The sequence below is a fragment of the Cordyceps militaris genome, assembly GCF_000225605.1.
Source record: "Cordyceps militaris CM01 unplaced genomic scaffold CCM_S00005, whole genome shotgun sequence".
In the NCBI taxonomy this organism is placed as follows: Eukaryota; Fungi; Ascomycota; class Sordariomycetes; order Hypocreales; family Cordycipitaceae; genus Cordyceps; species Cordyceps militaris.
The window spans coordinates 834,728-851,632 of NW_006271973.1; the positions used below are offsets into that span (position 1 = coordinate 834,728).

The window sequence follows — 16,905 nt, forward strand, 5'->3', positions numbered from 1 at the left end:
GGAGAGGAGGAGCAGGTGCAGCCGCACTCGGGCAGGGACCGAGGAAAAGGAAGCAGCGGCCGGGTCAAGCTTGATGTTGTTGGCTTCTTCTGCGATTGAGAATTTTTCAGGTCCTTGTCTACAGGATTCTTGGGAGTGACTAACTGGAGCCCCCTGACCAAACCGGCCTAGACAGAGGGCGTGAGTGCAATTTTTGCGATGTGCAACAGCAGGCGGGGACGGACGAGGTCATTGGGTGAGGCTGGGAGTGGCGTGGCTGGAGCTGGCCGCAAGCTGGCTGGAGCTGGCTGGTAAACGGTAGCTGGCATGGCTAGCGGCTACAGGGTGGCGGTACTCTGTACATACTAAGGTAGACGTGGCGGAAAATTACGCTGGAGGCTGAAGCTGTGGCAGCTTGGCAAGTTGGCCGTTGTACAGAGTACTGTAATTTGTAGCCCCCGCCACACGCTGTGCCACAAGAGCCCCAAGTCTTCTATCATCGCGGCACAGCGCTTCAACGCCAAACGAGTTCAACGCCAAACGAGCCAGCCAAACTCCAAACTGTCCTCGTTGCCCCACCTCTTCTCTTGGTGTCCGCACCGCTTCTGATTGGTAGCCCATGGCCAGCTACCATCTTCGTCATTCAAGCTTCATCCGGGCCGTCTTCTCTTCCTCCTCTGCCCGCAGACCATCCGCCCCTTCATCTCTCACACGCCGCTCATCGGTTGCTGCGCTTGCGGGTCCAAACAGAAGTCTTCTCCCACCTCCCGCGCCCTCATCCGCCTTTCTCTCCTTCTGTCCTCCCCCCGCCTACAGAGCGACACAATGTCGGCCAAATACGCTGTAGTCTCGCTGCCCCTCAGCGCCTTTGACTCGGCCGACCGCGAGGATGCCCTGTCGTCTCTACGCGCGACCATCGCCGACAATGGCAATGTTGTGCCCTTTAAGATCCCCGACTTCAAGATTGGCACCCTCGACGGACTCGTGCAGCATGCCGACGACTTGGCCAAGCTCGAAGCCAACTGCGAGGCTGTCGTAGCCAAGGTTGCCGAGTCTCTACGCTCCGTGCTCGATGGCGACCCAGACCGACTAGCTTCCTACAAAATGGTCAACGATAGTATGGTCTGCCGATTGCCATTACCCTAGACGGCGCTGACCGATGATGCAGAGCCCACCGACCACTATCTTAGCAACTTTAGCTGGAACAAGGTTCGATACCGATCTGACAAGTCTCTGAGTGAGCTCATTGATACGCTATCAAAGGTTGAACCGCCCCAAGCGACTCGAGATATGTGCACTCGCTAATACCGCAACAGGAGTTGGTCACTGTTGACAACGACGTCAAGACCAAGTTCAATCAATACAACGCCGTTAAAACAAATCTTGCTTCCCTGCAGCGGAGACAACAGTAGGTTTCTTGATCATGATTGAAATCGCCCGCTAACACGAGCAGGGGAAATCTCGCGACTAAATCCCTGGCCCCCATTGTCGACCCCTCATTACTCGTTACCGATTCCGAATACCTCGAAACCCACCTGATCGCCGTGCCCAAGAATTACAAGAAAGACTTCCTCAAGGAATATGAGACACTGGCACCCATGGTTGTTCCACGATCCTCTGTCGAGATTGATCACGACGACGAATTTATCCTGTTTGGCGTTACAACGTTTAAGAAACACAGCGCCGAGTTTCTGCAAAAGTGCCGTGAGCAGAAGTGGACACCCCGCCAGTTCACATATGTCGAAGGCGGCCGTGAAGAGGAGCAGCGCGAGCTGGACCGCGTCACAAACGAAGAGCGCAAGGTTTGCGGCGAGGCTCTGCGCATGGGACGTACCGGCTGGAGCGAAAGTGTCATGGTTTGGATACATGTCTTGACACTGCGAGTCTTCGTTGAGGCAGTCCTCAGATACGGTTTGCCTTTAGAGTATCTGTCGGCATTGGTCAAGGTGAGCAACTGGGTAGTCAGTCGATTTGATGCACACGTCCATGCTAACACGCCATAGACGACAACCAAGTACTCAGACAAGGTCAAGGCGGCACTAGACAACAAATATGCATTCCTAGGCGGCAATGCGTTTGGGCGGGACAAGCGTGGGCGAGTGACAAAGGACGATGCTGCATTCAGCTCAGAAATGGCGGCGGCGGGACTGGCGACAGGCGAAGGCAACGAGTACACGGCGTATGTCTACTACCAGGTAGAATTCCCCTAATTCAGAGCTGGGGCGCAGAGACAACTGTATTGTATGGCTACCGACCTGCGGGCCATACTCCTTTTCAATTTTACCTAGATGTTCTGACTACTATGCTTGCCCTTGGGTGGGAAGAGAAGACGCTTAACTGGATTCGTACACAGCACAATTTGCCATGAACGAGTTGTCTGGTGTATCGAGATATATATGACGGGTAACGTAATGATCCCGATTTGATGTTACTTTTATTTTATATCTAATGTATTTGTGCATCTTACGCCGTCTTAATGTAGCCCTTATCCGAGAGCCACTTGGTGATTTGGACCACGCACTCCTCGACAGTGTTTTCGTGGGTTTTGATGGTGATTTCCGGGCTGGAGGGCTCCTCATAGGGGGCAGAGATGCCGGTAAAATCTTTGATCTCGCCAGCGCGGGCCTTTTTGTAGAGGCCCTTGGGGTCGCGCTGCTCGGCGACCTCGAGAGGCACGTCAACGTAGACCTCGACAAAAGGGAGAGGCTCGTCGGTGCTGCCGGGGGCGACGGCGGCGTGCAGGGCGCGGGCCGAGTCGCGGTCGGCGCGGTACGGCGAGATGAAGGAGGTGATGGCGATGGCAGACGAATCGGCAAAAAGCTTGGCGACCTATAGTTTGTCTTGTCAGAAGCCGGCTTTCAGTCGAGATATTATGGTCCTTGTTGTTTCAAACAAGCATGAAGCGAGGACCAGACAAGAAAAAGAAGAACCCACTTCAGCAATGCGGCGAATGTTTTCGTTGCGGTCCTTTTCGGAGAAGCCAAGGTCCTTGTTCAGGCCGAAGCGGACGTTGTCACCGTCGAGACGGTACGCGGTAATGCCCTGCTGCAGGAGGTGCTGCTCGAGGGCCGTGGCGACGGTCGACTTGCCGGACGCGGAGAGGCCCGTCAGCCAGAGCGTGAGGCCGCGCTGGCCGCGGAGCTGGTTGCGCTCGGCGCGGGAGAGAGACGGGTGCCAGGTGATGTTACTGGAGGTCGTGCTGTTAGCTGGGTAGTGGTGGTTGCTGGTGATGGTATGCATGTCATTGCGGGGTGGAGGGGTAAGCAAACGTACGTAGCCATTGTGAGGACAGTTGTTGGTCAAGAGAGATGAGATAGAGAAACGGAGGGAGAGAATTGAATTGTGAGAGAGGGAGAAAAAATTGAATGTTAAACTCGCGCGCCTGGATATGCACAAGCTGTGGTTGTGTGGGTTTGGGCTAGCTATTGCGTGATGAGCGCCAGCCAAGAACAAGAGTCGTCGCGCGTGGTGGTGGGCTTGTCAGATATCCGGTGTAAGAGGGCTTTCGAGAGGACGATGGAAGCACTACAAACGGGTTTTACCTATTTATGCAACAGCTTAGCTCTACTACATATAATTCTGTATACTACCTCCAACGGTACAATCTTACAAGTGCAAGTCAACTTGATTCCAGCGGCCGGTGTATAATAGTGTCGAGAAGGAACCAAGAAAAAACTAATTTGACGCACTGATGGCGACATTCCGACGCCCCGAGGATCCGCTCCCCACCTCAGCGTCTGCGATCAACTCGGCTTTTTTTTGACTGTCGCGCGGTGACAACGGCTGCGATAATTTCGGCGAAGTCAAGTATGTGTGTTGATATATTTGTACATTAGTCTTCTTCCTCCTCCCTCTGTCTAGTCTATAGTCTAAATCTGCATCCTGTATCACCCATGTCATAATGCTGCAAGGCAAACCCCATTTAACAAACAAACACAAAATAAATGAAAAAAAGAGCTAATTTCGGATCGTTATGAGTCGGCGCTTTAACTGCCGATGGTGTTGCTGGTATATCCGCTCTGAGTCGCAGGAAGATTGCCTGATGCCGTGGCCGGCTGCCCGTGCCGAAACCTCCTTGTTGCTCTAGTTACTGGATTTTGGGCATGGCCTGTTAGGTGTGCGTCAGCGATCACATCCTTCACTACTCGCACCATGTGACACCGTCTTTCCACTTACCGCCGCGTGTTTGGGCGACACAAACATGGCCGTGGCTTCCGCAAAGATGATGGGCTTCGCGCCCTCGTCCTGCAACAGCTCAATATGGCCCTTGACCCAGGCCTTGCGGCCGTCCACCTTTGTCGTTGTCGCGCGCAGCACGAGGAAGCTATCGGCAGGCATGGGCTTGCGGTAGTCGATGTTGAGGTTGGCCGTGACGCCAATGTTGTGCGGCAGGGCGCCAAAGCAGCAGCGCGCGAGGCCCTCGTCGAGCATGGTGGCGATGAGGCCGCCGTGCACGATGCCCGGGTGACCGCACAGCTCGGCGCCGACGTACGACACGCCGACGAGCGAGCGGCCGCCGTCCTCGGTCCACGAAAAGGGCGGCACCGCGAGCTTACCGGGGCCGAGCAGCGCGCCGCCCGTCAGCGTGTGCTGCCGGTACGATGCCGGCATCTTCATGTGCGGCCGCGACTCCGTCATCTCGGGCTGTGCGCGCAGCGCGGCCACGAGCGGGTGCGCGTTGATGGCGGCCTCGATGCGCTGCGCCGTGTCGTCGCCGTGGGCTGCGGCGTGCGCGGCGGCCCGCTCGTTGCTGTCCGAGTCGGAGTAGAAGCCCATGCCGGCTTGGGTCATGATTTTCCAGGTGGCGGCGGCGCCGAGGCTTGTGAAGACGAGTCCGTAGAGGGCAATCCTGCTGCCAGAGTTGTTTCGAGGAGGAGGAGGAGGAGGAGGAGGGGCGGTAGTTTTCGAGGAAGCTGGGGAGCGAATAAATTCGATTGTGAGCAGACGTCATCATCCAGTGAGATTCGTTGCGTGCACGTGGGAGAGTTATATAATCAAACTGCTCATCCGGGCAGACTCGTCCCAACAAACGCGCACGGAAAGTCCGGTTCCTACTCACCAGACGTGGAGCTGGCCTCGCCAGCAAAGCCTCGTCTCACCGTGCCGTTCCGGGCTGTGGATCGAGTCGCTGCCTGCGCCAGTCGACGGCCAGGGCGGACAATTCGTTGGCTAAACATGGTCGATAGTTGCGGTTGATCTGGTGATGGCAATGTACGGAGGAGGGCAAACAAAGTAGATTGCTTGGTAGCTAGAAACCGTCCCAACCTGAACGCTGACTCTGGCTGACGGCCCTTTTTTTCTTTGGCAACGGCTTCAGCCGAGGCAAGGCGCCGCCCGCAAATAATAAGGCACTGCCGCAACAACGGGACTTTTTTCCCAAACTTCCTGCGGCCCGGACCCATATTTCTCAGCGCTCCAACGGAGTTTTTCAGCGCATCGCTCTCCGTTGTATCCGCTTCATCCATCATCTCATCAATGACTTATGTCCATTTGGTGGGTGTTGAATGATGCAATCTGCGATCTGTTGGGGTCAAATAATCTCTAGAAGGGGCTGCATGCGAGATCTGTTGAGCCGCACGGTAACTAATTACCATCGGAGCTTTTGTCTGGACCACTCAGTGGCTGTGAGAGCATGAAGCCAGCAAGGAAGCAGATTTACTGCGTGGCCATTAAAATACATTAGGCTCAGAACGTGCACTGTAAGGAGAGAATGCTCCTTGAGAACACCAGGCTGTGAGGCGTGCGCAGGAACCACACCGTTCGCAATGCTCCTCCAGTGATGTCAAAATGCTGCTCCCAGCTATGTGCATGATGACATGTATAGCGCAGACCGGCTCATACAGATACACAATGCAATCAAACCTGGGCGAGGACGAATAGAGCGCCCGGGATCTATTAGGGAAGCGAGACGGTGTTGCGCGGGCGCGGATTGAACCATCTCTTCATTAACACCAGGCTTATGTACAATGTTGCTTTTAGTTTATTCTGTTCAAATATCCTCCTCCTCGTTCGCCAGAAGCTCTGCGTAGTCGTCCACTGACGCGAAAGTAGGCAGGCCTTTCAGCATCTTGCGTCTCGCCGACTTCTTCCTGTTGTCCTCTTTCTTGGCATCCATTTCCTCCTCACTGTCCTCATCATTGAATTCTACGAAACCATCGGAACCCTCATCATCATCGCCTTCAATGGAAACCCCACCGTCCGACTCATCATCGTCCAAGGACATGGCCGGTGATGATCCATCAAGAGAAGCCAGCTCTTCGTCATCAAAGTCGTCAAAGCCTTCATCCACATCGGAATCTTCGCCATCAATTTCAGGTCGAGAGTTGACCAGGGCTTTCCAGACCTCATCTTCGCCAGCCTCCTCGGCTTCATCGGCATTCTCAGCGTCAGCAGCAGCAGCAGCAGCAGCCTTCTTCTTCTTGTGTTTGGGTTCCTTGCCGATAGTCTGGAAATATTCATGAAAGAAGACGTCCTCGGCTGCAACATCTTCAGCCTTCTTATTCCAGAACGCTGCAGAGTTAACCTGGGTACTAGTGGTGCCGGCACCACGACTGCCCAGCCAGATATCGCCGGAGTCCTTGGTGGCTCTGAGCGGCTGCATGATGGATACGCCCTTGGCACCATCTGTTGACTTGGCATTGCGGTACACAAACTTGTCCAGGAATCGAATAAGAGAATGGCTATCAAGATCGGGTTTTTGCATCTTGGCAGCCTTGTTGACAAGTCCAGCTGCAAAGACGGTGACTGAGGGATGATAATGAGTCTGCATCGGAATCATTTCCCACAGGCAGCTTCTCTGAGCATTGCTGTGTTCTGGATTTCGTTTCCTGCCGTCATACACAGGGCGCTTGATATCGTCGTCATCATCATCGTCAAAAACGGACTCTTCTGGCTGGTCGATGAGAGTGGACAGGTCGGGGAAGGTTTGGCGCAGATGGCCGACAACATAAAGAAGTCCGCATACAAACGGAGGCTGGTGCAGAACGGCGGTTTGAAGCATTCTCTTGGCAAATGCTTTGACGCGCCGCACATCCACATCGTTCTTGAGAGACCTCAGTAAAAGGTTGAGATACAAAGCTTGCTTTGAGGAAGTGACTAGGCGAGGGTCCAGAAGAGATTCATAAAGTGTGCGGTAGAAGCGGTCGGTTGCGATACCTCTGGCAAAAGACATGTGTTGAATGAGCAACAGTGCCTGGATACCAGTGTTGAAGTTGGTGGAGTGGGCAATCTTGAATAGCGTGTCCACGTGTGCTTCCATTCTAGTTTTGTTAGCGACTGATCAAGAGACCCAGAGACAAAAAAAATAGAGACTTACACTCCGTCATTAGCACCGACGAAAGGCGCAGCACGGTTGACACCAGTCAACAAAGCAGAAACCAACTTATCGGCAGCCTCTGCTTCTGGAACTGCTGGAGTGTGCCTAATGGGCTTTCCGCCTTTTCGGGGAGGTCGTCCTCCAGGCCTGCCAGGTCGAGTTGCTGGCCTCTTGTCTGCATCGTCCTGTGCATGGGGTTCTTCTGCCTTCTTTTCGGCATCCTCCTGTGCCTGGGTTTCATTTTGCAAGGGAATACCCAAGCTACCCGATTTCAACATGGCGACAAAAAGCTCGAAATATATGCGAATGAGTGACTCGGCAACCGCGGGCTCTTTGCTGCTCAGGATGGTTTGGTTTAGAGTGTTAATGGCATAGTATCTGGACCGGGAATCCTGGGAAGGATGTAAGAGGATTTCTTGCTCCACAGCGCGAACAATGACCGGCTTCATGCCGGGGTGAGAATTTTGCAACTGCAAGAGAAGATATGAAACGCGAGATGCAATTTTCTTTTCTCTGTCTCCGAGCTTGTTGACGAGGAGCGTCAGGAGGTTGGACTCTTGTTCGGGTTTCTCTTTCAACAGGGCGTACACAAAATCAACCGCCTTGATACGAGAGTATTCAATTTCATCAGAGCACCACCCTTCCAATAGCTGGATAATTTTGAAGTATGTGGCCTTCAACCAGTCTTCGAATATCCATGAAATCAGATGCGCTTCGGAAATCTTGCCAGGTAGTGGATGACCCGGGGCCCAGACCTTGAAAGAGTGCTTCTGAAGCGTACCAAGCAGGCCGGGCTGGTTTTGGAAAGTGCGAAGTCGTCTGTCGGCGGGCAAGAGGGTGCCAGGGCCAAGCAAATCGACCAGCGCACCAATGGCACCAATAGCTTGGCCTCTACTCTTCTTGGAGGCCAGGTTTATAAGGCCATCGAAGGCGCGGATATTGTGCACGGGAGACTCCTGAATAGCGAGGGTGAGTGCAGAGACTTTGTCAGTCAAGGTACCGGAGGTCATGATGGTAGACAAGAACTTGTGCGAAGCCGAGGCAAACATGCTTGTTCGGTATTTGTCGCCATCTTTCTCCAAGAGAGATTGAGCGTGTTGCTTTAGAGCCTGGAGAGAAGAGAAAAAGGGACCAATATCGTCGGTGATGGGCGACGGCAGCTTCGCAAGCTTGTAGGCGTGCCAGTCGGCGCGAGGCTCAAAAGTCTGTCTATTACGTTAGATGTCAGACATGTTTCACTATGTTGTATTTTACGCACCATGTTGCCCATGTTGCGGCTTTCGGGGATCTTTTCGTCTTCTTGGTCGTCCTCGTCGTCCTCGTCGTCTTCATCGTCGTCTTCCTCTGTTTCGGCATCCTCTTCGACCTCGTCCTCGCTAGCCTCTGGTGGTGTAAATTTAGAGAATCCAAGTTCTTTAGATAGAGCTGCAAGATCGTCCTTTAGCTTCTTGTCCACTGGCGTCTTGCTATCGCCAACCACTTCGTCCTCGGAGTCGACGCCGTTGATCAGCTCTAGGTCGTCCTCGTCACCTCCCAGGGCAAGAATTTCTGCAAGAAGAGCCTCTTGCTCAGTCTTTGCGCCGTTCGTCGCGGGGGTGGCGTCAGACTTGCGCTGCTTCTTGGCCGTCTGCACAGGTGAAGCGTTCGTGGGTGGTCGCTTGCGCTTCTGATCGTTACCAGTTAGGCCCTGGCCAATTCTTGAGGTGAGCTTTGCAAGAGCATCTTCGTTGAAGGACAGACCCCCACCAGAACGGCGGGCGCCCTTTCCTTTTTGCTTTGACTTTGCCATTTCCCGGAACTCTGTAAATCCAAAACTGCGTCTTGTTGCAAAATTTCTGGAAAAGCAGAAGGCTTTTGCCAGTCCCAACTTGAACTTTTTTTGCGGGTCTTTCGTGGCTCCACTTTTGAGTGCGACGGGGCTGCGCCGTGCCTGAGTTGGAGTCCTCGAACATGTATTTCATCACGCATTGTCTCCAATCAGATCGTTGTGCCAGCGCCGCATTTCGGGAGCTTCGGGGTATCTTCTTGGTCTCAAATGTGTCCCCTGACACGGGCGGTATGTGGCCGTGGCCCTGTTCGTGCAGGTTCCACGGCACAATACCTCACAGGCCGCCGCATCGTTCGCCGATGCCGGTCTACTCTCTCAAAAATATGGGTGCCTACAGGAGGAATTGCCGAAACGGAAAGTGAATGTGAGAGATGGCCGCATTATAGAAGCTGGGTGCCTCTGTATCAAACTGACCATTCTTAGCCGGACATGACAAGCTCATCCGTGCTGGATTCCTTCGACAGGTACATCCTTGAACACCCTTTATAAGTACAACGTGGATTGACTTGCGCAGTCTCAAGCAGGAATCTTCCAACTTCTTCCGTTGGGTCTTCGTGTGCAGAACAAAATTGAGAAATTGATTGACAAGCACATGGAGTCAATTGGTAAGTTGCACTTTCCGGCAGACATACATCGCCACTCATTCTGTCTACAGGGGCATCGCGGCTTTCGTTGTCCACCATAACTTCTGAAGAACTCTGGAAGAAAAGTGATCGCCTGGACAGTGTTGCGCCAGAGGTGAGAAAATTAGCCGAGTAGTTCTATACATGTCTAACCTGTGAAAGCTCTTTCGCCTGAAAGACCGTAAAGAGGTTTCGCTCATGCTTTCTCCGACGCATGAAGAAGAGATAACAACATTGGTCGCAAATGCAGTGCAATCATATAAAGACTTGCCTTTACGACTGTACCAGATCAGTATGTCAGTTCAAACCTGGGTCGAAATTACCTTCTAACATCAGGTAGCCAGAAAGTATCGCGATGAGATGAGGCCGAGGCAGGGCTTGCTTCGTTCTCGTGAATTTCTGATGAAGGATTTGTACACCTTTGATTTATCCTCAGAGGCTGCGATTGAAACATATCAACAAGTTCAAGCCGCGTACAAGGCGATTTTTGATGAGATGAAGGTACAAATTCTCGTTGCCGAGGCCAGCTCTGGCGATATGGGCGGGAATCACAGCCACGAATACCATCTCGCGGATTCAACTGGGGAAGACACTGTTGCACATTGCAATAGCTGTGAATATACTGCAAATGATGAAGTCGCAATCTCTAAAATCAACCCGCAACATGCCCTCGACACCAACGCGCCATCCAGCTACGGGCTATGGAGAGGAATTACCAAGGATCGGAATACGCTGATCAACGCGTGGTACCCCCAAAGTGACGGCGGCAATCTCAATGTTCATGCCGTTAAAACCCTGGTTCCGGAGCTGGACACAAGCGTGCATGACCCTCTACCGCTTTGGGAGGTCGCAGTTGACAACCCTGAAACTGCGCTGGTGAATATTGTTGATAGTCGGCTTGCACCTGGCTTCGGAAAAATTCATTCCAAGCTGGCTCTTCTCCCCGAAGAATTGCAAGATGACTTCATTGGCCCTCAATTCGCAACGAGTACTGCTACAAATGGCGACGGATTGAATTTACTTGCCTTGGCTGAAGGAGATGGATGCCCGCGATGCGAATCAGGGACACTCAAAATTAGCCGAGCTCTAGAGCTTGGACACACGTTTTATCTAGGCACGCGGTATTCCAAGCCCCTCGAAGCCCTCGTGTCGCTTCCTGAGAAACCGTCACAACCGATTCCCATTCAGATGGGTTGCTTTGGTATTGGCGTGTCACGCATTTTTGGCGCCGTTGCCGAGAACAGAGCCGACAGCAGAGGGTTGAACTGGCCCAGAGCCATTGCGCCTTTCGAAGTGGCTGTAATTCCGTCTTCCGCCGTGAATGACGAGATGCTGGCCTTCTTCGACTCCCTCGTTGATGGCGGGTCGTTTGACGCCGTGCTGGATGACCGGAAGAAAGCGTTTGGATGGAAAATGAAGGATGCCGATATCACGGGATACCCGGTTGTTGTTGTTCTCGGCAAGGCGTGGAGGGAGCGTGGTGTTTGCGAGGTTCAATGCAGAAGCCTGGAGCTCAAACAAGAAGTTGCTGCATCTGAGCTTCCAATGGTCTTGGAGCAGTTGCTGCAAAAGCTGTAGTTGGCGATCTCCTAGCCCAGGACTTGGCTTTTCGGGGTATCTTTTGGACCATGTAAAATACCTGTAAAATCACTGCAAACTACTATACTAATAAATTCCAGATTAGATTTGAAGCAATACTGTCTGTTGTACTCTGTAGTTGTTCAATCAAGCTGAGAGCAGTTGCGGGTCTTATTCGCTGTGGCGTCAAAATGTCAAGCTCCTGATGGTGGGGTCACTCGCCGTCTCTGTCTTCCAAAGTCAACCTTCAAAATCACAAGCAACATGTCGTCAGGCGAGCGAGAAACAGGTACGAGGGCGCTTTCCAAGTCGAAAAAAGAACTGCTGGTTTTGCAAGCGGCGCTAACAGACTTTGCGCAACAGTCAACCTCGACACCCTGGAGCCACAGCAGCTCGCCCAGGTCAAGAAACAGCTCGACGAGGAGCTTGAGCACCTGACGTCGTCGTTTTCGCAGCTCCACGGCGCCCAGTCAAAGTTTCGAGAGTGCCTGCGATGCGTAAACAGCCGGTCTGAATCGTCAAAGAGTAGGTTCATTCAACGTGGTGGTTTTCGGTCCCTGCACCGAAAGGACGTGGCGGTCGCGAGCCAAGCAGGCGACCAAGAATCGTGCGCTAATCTGGACGATCGTCTGCGTCGCAGGCTCCAACGAGGTCCTGGTACCGCTGACCAACTCTCTTTACGTACGAGGGGAATTAACAAATACGGAGACGGTGCTCGTGGATATTGGTACTGGTTTCCTGGTGGAAAAGGTAGGCAGGCTGTCATGGTAGCTCACCAGGACTGGAGCGCCTTTGCTGACGAAGTATGCTAGAAACTGAATTCGGCCGCTACTTTTTACGAAAATAAAATCAAGGAGCTGACGAACAGCCTGAAAGAACTGGAAGCCATCATTCAGCAAAAGCAGATGAACGTGCGCACAATTGAAGAAGGTTAGAACCCGCCAGCGATGCTCCCTCCATTCCTTTGCTAAGACGATTCTACAGTATTGCGACACAAAATGATGACACAACAACCCGGCCAATCCCAATCATGAACTTAGAGCATATAAAATATCAAGAAAGAAACATTTCGGGCCCGGCAATATTTCAGGCTCACTCAAGACTGTGCTGTGACAATGGAGTTTTGTACTTGAAAGACACATTTGAGGAATCCCCCCAGACGCTCCTCAAGCGAACCTTCTCCAGGCCATAACCGTCGAAGAAGATTTTCTTCGCCACTGGACGATTCTCCAATCCTGCATTCGTGCAGAGCCTCTTCCCAATGAATACCGCGCACCGAGACGGACCAGCTCAAACGGTCGGGCTCTGGGCTAAGTGGTACCCTAGCCCAATGCTGTGTTATAGAAGTCTCGATTTCGTATGGTGTATCGCGATACTGAAGCCTGAATAACGATGTGAGTTGAAAACTGCTTAAAACATGAGTCGGATCTCCTCGAGGCAACGCCTGCCATTTGGGGAGCTGAAAGCGTTGCATATCCTCTTTGGCTACTTCGCCTGACCTTTTGGGCTGCCTGTTATGCATTTCTGCATTAATTTTGAAGGTAAAGGACTGCGCAAGTTTGGTTGTTGCATCAAGCAGTTTGTCGTTCTTGTCACCAGTGTAGTTTGGGTGGGAACTGACTCGCATAGTCCAGTCAACATCCCTAAAGCGATGATCAGTCAATGAATAAACATACTCAACTCACCTTCGCTGCCGCAGTTAGTTTACTCACATCGCCGGGGCCGAAACAATCCAGTCTAGTGGCGGGTGGCTCTCTGTTTCCGTGCATCTTGAGGAGGCTACCTTGGCAACTCCATCTTCTTCCCATAGATCTGCAGTGACAGTTTGCTTGTCCGCATCAAATTGGACAAGATGCTTCAATGCCACGTTTGCTTTGTTTTGTACGATTTCGTCATTGTTCAGGATGGACGATACGAAGATATTTGCAACATCAACGTTTGGAAACCTGTTGTTTCTGTCAGAATTGTGCTTCACAAAATCGGTAGTTCACTTACTCGTTGTCAATGCTCAACCCCCTTCCACGGCTGGAGTATGACCCAAGTGCAGATTCGAACTCTTCACAAGATAACCGATTTCCCACACTCTTTCGTTTGGCCAAGACCTTGAGATACCCGAAGTTTATTTGCATTTTTAAAGCCGGTAAAGCCGCCAGTGACTTAACCGCCGAGGGCAATATCGTGGCAAAATGAGCGACCAACCGGCTGAGCCCATATTCAGCGTCGCGTGCGTTGTCTGTGGTGCTTTCGACGACTGGTCGCTTACCAATTTCAAACTTGATTGCAACCCCTGCGTTTTCTTTGGGCAGCTGCGTAAAGTACTGCACGGTTAATGATTCTTCGGAAAGTCGCATATGGTGAATTCTTCCGTTGATCGCGTTGAGGGCCACGTGAAGCGACTTGGAGTTCTTTGAACAGAGATCCAAAAACGTCTCCGACCCTCTTTCTCTAGTGATCCAAACCTGGTGCTCTCTTCGTATGTCGTCGAGAACCCCAAGGTCGCCTAGGGCCTTTGGCATGAGGTGGTCCCCAGGAATAACAAGCCGTAGCTGGATCGATCGTAAACGGCAACTAAAGGAAGGAATGTACTTGAAAATACATACTTGAACCAGGTTTTGTCCCAACGGCGGTGCACCACAGTACTCAGTCTGTGACAAGTGCTTTGCATTTCGGCGTTGTATATCAACCATTCGCTGTGCAGATTCCATGGTATCACCACAGCCGAATCGATCTTTCAGGGGTCTGTGAATATGTGGTCTTCTGGGATTTTTTGAGCGTGACTGCTTCGGAGGTGGTGTGGTTTTGTCCCTCGTAGCCGCCTCGCCATGGCAATCACCTCGGCCACGGCTGGGGCCACTACGGCAGTTCGGATTGTTTGCTCTGGAGGCCATGGTATGTAGGGGGGACACTTGATTTTCCGGCTCATAGAGGGAATTGTGTGTATTTACGTTTGAGAAGCTGCCGGTGGCTCTTGCCAGCTGGCCGTTGCAAACGGACGGGGCCCGTTGCAGACGGAAGGGGCCCGTTGCAGACGGAAGGGGCAGTGAATTGGCTTCGAAACCGCATTTCAACAACTTGATTTACCTGCGTTTCCTCACTATTCATCGCAACGACGCTGGAAACTGATACCCGACCATAAATTAACTTCATACTGCCACCGTGTTGTCCTAAAATTGTCCCATTGTCGCTCGTACCTGTATGCATATATCAGAGATATGCATCTAAGAGTAACTCGCCGGCGCGTCTTCGAGACGCGTAGAGTGGTTGCCGCCAAGTGATAGTTAATTCAACGCCCAGACATGTACAAACAAGCACCTCCAACACAAATTGCAAAGTAGCGCAACCTCCATGCAGAGTCAAGGTCACGGTATCGAGCATCGGGCTCAGCGCAAGCGATCGGTGCAAGAAGCTTCGCACGACGTTTCGAATGACGAACCTGGGACCGACGAGATTCCTTGGGAATGGATTTACGAAGACGACGCGGCCGCTCGAGACGATGACCAAGAGGGCGAACGCAAGCGACGCAAATTGGCTGGAAATCCGATCGTTGGGGCCCGTATTGGCACATTCGAGTGTCGGGTAGGTGACATCGTTCTTCTAAAAGCCGACGGCTCAAATGAAGCTTGGGTTGCCATCATCTGCGAATTCGTGCAAGACGATGGCGAAGGCGACAAGGCGGCCAACTTTATGTGGTTTTCAACGGAAAAAGAGATTCGAAGCAAGGATAAAAAGCGCAGCGACTTCTATTGGAACGAACTATATCTTTCACCGTCCTGGGACGTCAACTCCCTATCCTCTATCAATGGCAGAGCCAGGGTCATGTCGCTGGATAAGTTTCTCTCGCGACATCCCTCTGGCAAGATTCCGCGAAGCTCTCCCGAATATGGCAAAACATTTGTGTGTCGACGCGGCTGCAATACGAGAACAGCCACGTACACGAATGAATTTCTATGGGAGGATGTCTATTCCGGCGCCGATGATCTCTTCTCCCTCATGGATATGATTGAGAAGGATACCAAGGCAACCCGAAAGAAACGGCGAGTGAAGAGCCCAGAGGCTGTTGATGCAGTCTATTTTGCGCCTCAAACACCCACAAAACAGCGGACACCAGCAGCTGGGACGCCTCACTCGCGGGGCCGCACACCACGGGGAGCCGGCAAGAAGTTGGAGTTCACACCGCTGGCGATGCGTAAGCTGTCGCCGAGCAATGTTGATTCCTCGCCATTCCAGATTGCACGGTCACGCCTACATGTGTCTGCTGTCCCTGCCAGCTTACCATGTCGTGAAGGCGAGTTTTCTCTCGTATACTCCCATCTTGAAGCAGCCATCACAGAAGGCACAGGAAACTGTATTTATATCTCCGGCACGCCAGGTACTGGCAAAACAGCAACTGTGCGAGAAGTCGTTTCGCGATTGGAAGACGCCGTGGTCTCTGATGAACTAGACGATTTCATCTTCGTCGAGATTAATGGCATGAAGATTACTGATCCCCATCAGTCCTATACACTGCTGTGGGAGGCGCTGAAGGGGCAGCGCGCAAGTCCAACGCAGGCGCTGGATCTTCTAGAGCGCGAGTTCAACAATCCTAGTCCGCGACGTATCCCCTGTGTGGTTTTGATGGATGAGTTGGACCAGTTGGTCACAAAAAACCAAGCTGTAATGTACAACTTTTTCAACTGGCCAACTTTGCGACACAGTCGCCTTATTGTTCTGGCTGTTGCCAACACCATGGACTTGCCTGAGAGGACATTGAGTAACAAGATCAGCAGTCGTCTCGGTATGTATCTAGCTACAAGCACATGCGGCCGTTACTAACGTGTGCTCCAGGCCTGACCCGAATCACATTCCCTGGCTATACTCACGACCAGCTCATGAAGATTATACAGTCGCGGTTAGAGGGTGTCCCAGGAAACATTGTGGATGCCGATGCGGTTCAATTCGCCAGTCGTAAGGTTGCTGCTGTCAGTGGCGATGCCAGACGAGCCTTAGACATTTGTCGAAGAGCAGTCGAGCTAGCAGAGGCCGACGCGCCACCCGATCCGTCCACGCCAAGCAAAAAAGCGCCGGGTGGTGATACAGCGGAACTCTCACGCCGCGGTCGTGTTACCATTACCACGATCAAAAAGGCTATCAACGAGGCCACCTCCAACCCCATCCAGCTGCATCTACGTGGCCTACCGCTGACGAGCAAGCTCCTCATAGCGGCAGTGCTCTTACGGATCAGAAGAACCGGCCTTGTGGAGACAACATTCGGTGAAACTCTTGACGAACTACAGCGTGTATCGGCATATGCACCACGAGCCCCCGCTGGCATGGCCCAGATCCTTGGCAGTCACGCCAAGGGCACTGGACAGGGCGGCGCGCATCAGCGTCACACAGGACGACCCGGCTACGTCCACACAGCTGCGCTCGATCTTGTTGCTGCAGGTCTCATCAATCTGGAAGCCCAACGGGCGGAGAGGAGCAGCAAGCTACGACTAGCGATTGCCGACGACGAAGTGAAAATGGCGCTTCGTGAGGATCCGGAGCTCCGTGCACTCGGGATCGGTATATAAATTGTATAACAAATGGAGAACAAATAGACT

The 16,905-nt window shown here is 52.5% G+C and overlaps 8 protein-coding genes across 8 annotated transcripts; 4 read left to right on the plus strand and 4 right to left on the minus strand.

Moving 5' to 3' along the window:
- Positions 1–804: 804 nt before the first annotated feature.
- Positions 805–2,189, plus strand: CCM_06641 (vacuolar ATP synthase subunit C; the record flags this gene model as incomplete). Its single annotated transcript, XM_006671782.1, has 5 exons — positions 805–1,096; positions 1,148–1,242; positions 1,296–1,387; positions 1,433–1,940; positions 1,983–2,189. The coding sequence occupies 5 exons, from the start codon at positions 805–807 to the stop codon at positions 2,187–2,189; spliced, it is 1,194 nt and encodes a 397-aa protein (XP_006671845.1).
- A 253-nt stretch (positions 2,190–2,442) lies between these two features.
- On the minus strand, positions 2,443–3,260 carry CCM_06642 (adenylyl-sulfate kinase; the record flags this gene model as incomplete). Its single annotated transcript, XM_006671783.1, has 3 exons — positions 2,443–2,808; positions 2,914–3,166; positions 3,253–3,260. The coding sequence occupies 3 exons, from the start codon at positions 3,258–3,260 to the stop codon at positions 2,443–2,445; spliced, it is 627 nt and encodes a 208-aa protein (XP_006671846.1).
- An 806-nt stretch (positions 3,261–4,066) lies between these two features.
- CCM_06643 (thioesterase) lies at positions 4,067–5,156 on the minus strand (the record flags this gene model as incomplete). The annotated part of the gene is made up of 3 exons (XM_006671784.1): positions 4,067–4,087; positions 4,156–4,892; positions 5,039–5,156. The coding sequence occupies 3 exons, from the start codon at positions 5,154–5,156 to the stop codon at positions 4,067–4,069; spliced, it is 876 nt and encodes a 291-aa protein (XP_006671847.1).
- An 812-nt stretch (positions 5,157–5,968) lies between these two features.
- Positions 5,969–9,083, minus strand: CCM_06644 (CCAAT-box-binding transcription factor; the record flags this gene model as incomplete). The annotated part of the gene is made up of 3 exons (XM_006671785.1): positions 5,969–7,238; positions 7,295–8,499; positions 8,553–9,083. 3 exons carry the CDS (start codon positions 9,081–9,083, stop codon positions 5,969–5,971), a joined length of 3,006 nt encoding a protein of 1,001 aa, XP_006671848.1.
- A 246-nt stretch (positions 9,084–9,329) lies between these two features.
- Positions 9,330–11,323, plus strand: CCM_06645 (prolyl-tRNA synthetase; the record flags this gene model as incomplete). The annotated part of the gene is made up of 6 exons (XM_006671786.1): positions 9,330–9,486; positions 9,546–9,586; positions 9,637–9,727; positions 9,778–9,860; positions 9,908–10,037; positions 10,086–11,323. 6 exons carry the CDS (start codon positions 9,330–9,332, stop codon positions 11,321–11,323), a joined length of 1,740 nt encoding a protein of 579 aa, XP_006671849.1.
- Positions 11,324–11,587: 264 nt separating this feature from the next.
- CCM_06646 (c-myc binding protein) lies at positions 11,588–12,258 on the plus strand (the record flags this gene model as incomplete). The annotated part of the gene is made up of 4 exons (XM_006671787.1): positions 11,588–11,612; positions 11,687–11,848; positions 11,964–12,073; positions 12,136–12,258. The coding sequence occupies 4 exons, from the start codon at positions 11,588–11,590 to the stop codon at positions 12,256–12,258; spliced, it is 420 nt and encodes a 139-aa protein (XP_006671850.1).
- Positions 12,259–12,419: 161 nt separating this feature from the next.
- Positions 12,420–14,211, minus strand: CCM_06647 (uncharacterized protein; the record flags this gene model as incomplete). The annotated part of the gene is made up of 4 exons (XM_006671788.1): positions 12,420–12,966; positions 13,036–13,278; positions 13,319–13,869; positions 13,924–14,211. The coding sequence occupies 4 exons, from the start codon at positions 14,209–14,211 to the stop codon at positions 12,420–12,422; spliced, it is 1,629 nt and encodes a 542-aa protein (XP_006671851.1).
- A 457-nt stretch (positions 14,212–14,668) lies between these two features.
- Positions 14,669–16,875, plus strand: CCM_06648 (origin recognition complex subunit 1; the record flags this gene model as incomplete). Its single annotated transcript, XM_006671789.1, has 2 exons — positions 14,669–16,097; positions 16,148–16,875. 2 exons carry the CDS (start codon positions 14,669–14,671, stop codon positions 16,873–16,875), a joined length of 2,157 nt encoding a protein of 718 aa, XP_006671852.1.
- Between the last annotated feature and the right edge of the window lie 30 nt (positions 16,876–16,905).